We start from the raw sequence: 4,826 nt of genomic DNA, 5'->3' as shown, positions 1-4,826 counted from the left end.
TGTATATATGTTACTAAATAAATAAATAGTTTTTATTTTATTTAGCGGAGAATATATTCTATACTTTAAAAAAAAAAAAACTTAAGTAAAAAATGAATTTTTATAAATTGATTGTGTTATTTTAAACTTTAAAAAATAAGTTAGATTTATTTAATCTTTAAGCAAAATTTATAAATAATTATAAAACTTTAATAATTAAAATAATATTTAGAAACATAAAATAATTATTTTTTGAAAAAGTAATACTTAATTATTTTATTTAATGTGTATGTATATATATAATTGTTTACCTAAAAATATTTTTTTTCATTTTTATTTAATATATTTTTTTAATTAAATTATTAAATCTCCATCATTTGCTAATTTTTTTACTACATCTAATCCTCCAATAAGTTCACTTTCAACATATAGCTAAGGAATTTAATTAAACCCTGATTTTTTTTTAGCTATTCAGAAACCCCAATATCAAAATCAACGTTAAAGAATTCGAATTAAATATTCAACTTATTTAAAATTTCTATAAATTCTTTTGATTTTTCACAATTAGAATCATTAGGAACTCCATTAATAAAAGCTAAAACATTATAATTTTTTAATAAAAATTTAATTTTCTTTTCACTATCTAAAACCCATTCACTTCCTGGGATTTTTTCCAATAGTTTATCTTCTTTTTCTAATTTTTTTACTTCTTCCAATCCCCCAACTAAATTTCCTCCTGCATAAAATACTGGAATTTGAACTTTTAATACATTTTCAAAATGATTTAATAAAGCCTAATCATTATCCAAATTAAAACAATTAAATCTAAAACCTGAGTTTTGTAAAGTTTATAACATTTCAGTTGTTTAAGTATTTAAAGTAACAGAAGAAGGAGTACCTTATAAAAATAGAAGAGTTTTATTTTCGTTTATTAATTATTTTAGTCTTTATTACGGATTAGATATTTTACATTCATCTGGAAGTTGTAAAGTTCCTTTAGCCATATGATCCTTAAATGAATCTAATCCTCCTAGTAATTTACCATTTATAAAAATTTGAGGAAACGTAGGCCATTTACTATATTATTTCAACCATATAACCATATCATCATCCGTATTTACGTCATAATATTAAAACTTTACTTCCATTTCTGCTAATATGTCTACTAATTATCGTGTAAATCTACATTAAGGAGCAGTTGGAGTACCTACAATAAACATTGTGAGACCAGGGTTAGACAATATTTAACTTATTTTGGAAAAAAAATGTTCTTTTTCTGCTATATATTATTTCTCATATTTTTCTTTTTCGTTCGTTAATGTTTCTAATAATTAAGCAATTGGTTCATTTTCTAATTTAAGAATTTTTACTTTTTTAAGACAATCTATTAAGAGAAGTGTTGGGACTGATTATATCTAATATTTGGAGGATATTTCAGGCAAATTTTCCGCATCAATTTTAGCAAATATTATTGATTCTTTTTCTGGAAAAAAAGATAATAATTATTCTAACTAAGTTGTGTACATTACAGAATGTTCATACCATGATGTGTAAAATTATAAAGCTAATAATTTACCAGGATTTACTTTACAGAGTTGGTTTAAATCATCTGAAGTGTTTATTTAATGCATTTTTTATTTTTTATTATTTTAATTTATTTTATTTTTAGAAAAGAAAAGATAAAATATTTTTTTATACTTTTCTTAGATTAATATTTTATGCGATTTTCTGATGGAATTTTATACTATTATAAATTATAATTATTTTATACCAATTTATTATTTTAGAGATGTAAAAAAAAAAATATTTGAAATATAAAAAAAGCTTATTATACATATAATTTATAAATTCTATATAATAGTCTTAATAAATGATGTTAAATTTTTAAATATATTCAAATAAATAAAAAAATGTCTTGAAATTTTCAATTAATATATGTAAATAAAACTTATTAAATTAGAATATCATAAATTTAAAATATTATTTTTAATTCAAAAATAAATATAAATTCAAAAACATAATTTACAAATAAATATGAAAATATGAAAATATTTATATGTATAATGTTTTTGTAAATTAAAATAAAAAAACTCAACTATTTACTTTAAATTTTATAAGATATTTAAAAAATAACTAATTATATATATCAAATTGAATTTATTATGATTATTTTATATATATATATTAATAAAAACGAGATTATAAACTCAACAGAATTTAAAAGCTAGTTTTTAAATCTTATTAATTATGTTTCGTTGTTTCGAATATAAATATACATAATTTAAATCAACGTATTCAGATATATTTAATAATAATAATATATTAGAATTATAAAAAAATTCTTATATCATCTAACTTATTTTTTTTGGTATATTTAGAATATTTTTATATTATAATTAATATAAATAAAAATATTTAAATATGATTTTTTAAATATATATTTTTTACGATAAAAATATGTTTATTAATTATAAAGGATATTTGAAATTAATTTATTTTATTTTTTCATTTTTTTTTAGATTTATTTAACTTTAATTATTATGAAATTGAATTAATATTAAATAAATAAAAAAGTAAAAATTCCGAAAAAAATATTATAAATAATAAAATAAAAAATTCTTTAAATCAATGATTTATTTATTAAAAAAATATATATTAGCTTTTTTAATTTATTTATTATTCACTTTTTTACTAAAATTAATATTTTATATGATTTTTAATTATTTAGTTAATTATATTATATTATTTTTTTTGTTTTATTTTATTTTTTAGTTAAATAACTTGATTAAAAATAATTATTATATTTACACGTTTAGTATATTTAATTGAAAAATGATATTGTTCAAGAAAAATAAAAATTAATAAAGAATTTTTTTATAATATATATATATTAACAAAATCTTATTTTAATATTTTAAATATTTAAAGCACAAATAAAAAATAAAATAATGCATTTATTTTAGTATTTAATAGCATATATTGTCCTTTAAATATAAGTTTTTGCTCATTAAACAAAAGAAGATATGCAAGAAGAATTAAGTAATAAAAAATTAGTCTTTAAATAATATATAAATTATTATATTTTAATATTAAAGATAGGAAAACAATATACTATGGATCGACATTAAGAATAAGAAATTAAAGCAACAAATACCAGTAAATAAATATTTTTTTACATAATATAATAATGCTTAATAGTATTCATTCTTAAGATGTATCTTATGGATCAGGTTCCAGAGGATAAGTTATCACATGTAAATATATTAAATAAAAAAATCAAAATCAAAATCAAAGGTAATCTAAGTGATAATGATATGGATAGCTTATTTACTATTAAATTTGGATAAGGATAACCTGTTTAGACATACAGTAAAATTTTTTAATAGTTAAGAAAACGTTTTTATTTAATTCTCCATATTTTAAAAAATATAGATAGTCCTGTAAAATGTGGAGATATAATTAGATTGGAACACATAAACACTAAAAAAAATCTTCATTCACATAATTATAAATCCGCAATTAGTAATAAATAAGAAGTTTCCGGTTTTGGTAATAATGGCTAAGGAGATTTGAGTAAAAATTAAATAAAAATTATATATATAAATAAAATATGATAAATTATGATCTTATATTTTTTAAATGAAAAAAAGATGATAATTTTATTATTGAATGTATCAATGGTCAAAAAGGAAGTGACTTATTGGCTAGCTTTGAATTTTACCTACAACATTAATTATCAAAATTATATTTAAGTAGTAGCAAAAGGTTTAACTACAATAGATCAAATTGTGGTTATAATTGTCCAATTATTGATTAATTAGAAGTAAATTGCTAATCTAATAAGGATGCTGATAGTAAATGGAAAGTTGTTGGGGTATAATTTTTTGTTATTTATAGTTTTTTTAAATTAAATATTTTTTTATTTTAATTGATAAATGCATATTATATCTTTTTTATAGGGTCTAATTTTATAAAAAAGTTAATGGTAAAATAATAATGTAGATGATTCTTATGATGATGAAGTTTATGAATAACCTTAAAATAAAGAATAGTTAGACGATGAAGTATATGAAGAAGTATAATTTAAAAAAATAACGGACTTATGATTATGAAAAATAAAAATCTATATATTATAAATTTTATAAGCAAAAAGATTTTTAAATTAGAAAATAAAAAATAAAAACAATTTATAAATATATAATAAGTTTTATATGTAAAACAAATTTATATAATATTTATTTTTAATTTATATATATAAAAAAAAGACATTTGATAATAAACTAATATATTGAATATTGAAGCATATTAGAATGATTTTTATATATTTGAAATAATTTTTTAAAATATATTCATATAATTATATATTATCATAAATACTAAAGCTTAATTTATTATATATTAATATGATTTTTTATTATTAAAATATTAAAAAGTATATATTATAATTATAAATAAAAAAATAAATATTAAATATATCTTAATTTTAATCCTATTTATAATAGTATATTCAATTTATGTAATAAATAATTATAATTACAATAAAATTAAACTTTTTTATTATCAAATAACAATAAATATATTAAATTATAATATTTAACAAAGATAGCTTTCATAATATTTAATTTTAAAAATTAAATTTTTAAGGGATTTAATTAATGTTTTTACATCTCATAAATTCTATATATTAATTCTTTTAAATTATTATAATTCATTTATTAAATTAAAATTTAATAAAAAGCTATTTAATATTTAAAAATTATTATAAAGTATATAAAATTATAATTATGTTTTTAATAAAAATGGAAATAACAATAATAATTAATATAATTTAATAAAAATCTGTCAAA

At 16.3% G+C, this 4,826-nt stretch overlaps 2 protein-coding genes across 2 annotated transcripts, besides 1 other annotated feature; one reads left to right on the top strand and one right to left on the bottom strand. All coding sequences in view use genetic code 6, as the record gives it.

Moving 5' to 3' along the window:
* Positions 1-372: 372 nt before the first annotated feature.
* Positions 373-1,505, bottom strand: IMG5_054320 (hypothetical protein; the record flags this gene model as incomplete). The annotated part of the gene is made up of 2 exons (XM_004037342.1): positions 373-715; positions 1,022-1,505. Coding segments are annotated over 2 exons (827 nt in total), but the record flags the coding sequence as incomplete, so codon positions are not given.
* Positions 1,506-2,393: 888 nt separating this feature from the next.
* Positions 2,394-2,426: a microsatellite.
* A 738-nt stretch (positions 2,427-3,164) lies between these two features.
* IMG5_054310 (stromal cell-derived factor 2, putative) lies at positions 3,165-4,118 on the top strand (the record flags this gene model as incomplete). Its single annotated transcript, XM_004037341.1, has 4 exons — positions 3,165-3,348; positions 3,412-3,552; positions 3,630-3,853; positions 3,939-4,118. Coding segments are annotated over 4 exons (696 nt in total), but the record flags the coding sequence as incomplete, so codon positions are not given.
* Positions 4,119-4,826: the final 708 nt, after the last annotated feature.

The sequence above is a fragment of the Ichthyophthirius multifiliis genome (genome assembly GCF_000220395.1).
Source record: "Ichthyophthirius multifiliis unplaced genomic scaffold scaff_1120509250184, whole genome shotgun sequence".
NCBI classification, from domain to species: Eukaryota; Ciliophora; class Oligohymenophorea; order Hymenostomatida; genus Ichthyophthirius; species Ichthyophthirius multifiliis.
This window is presented reverse-complemented; position numbering and strand designations above follow the sequence as displayed.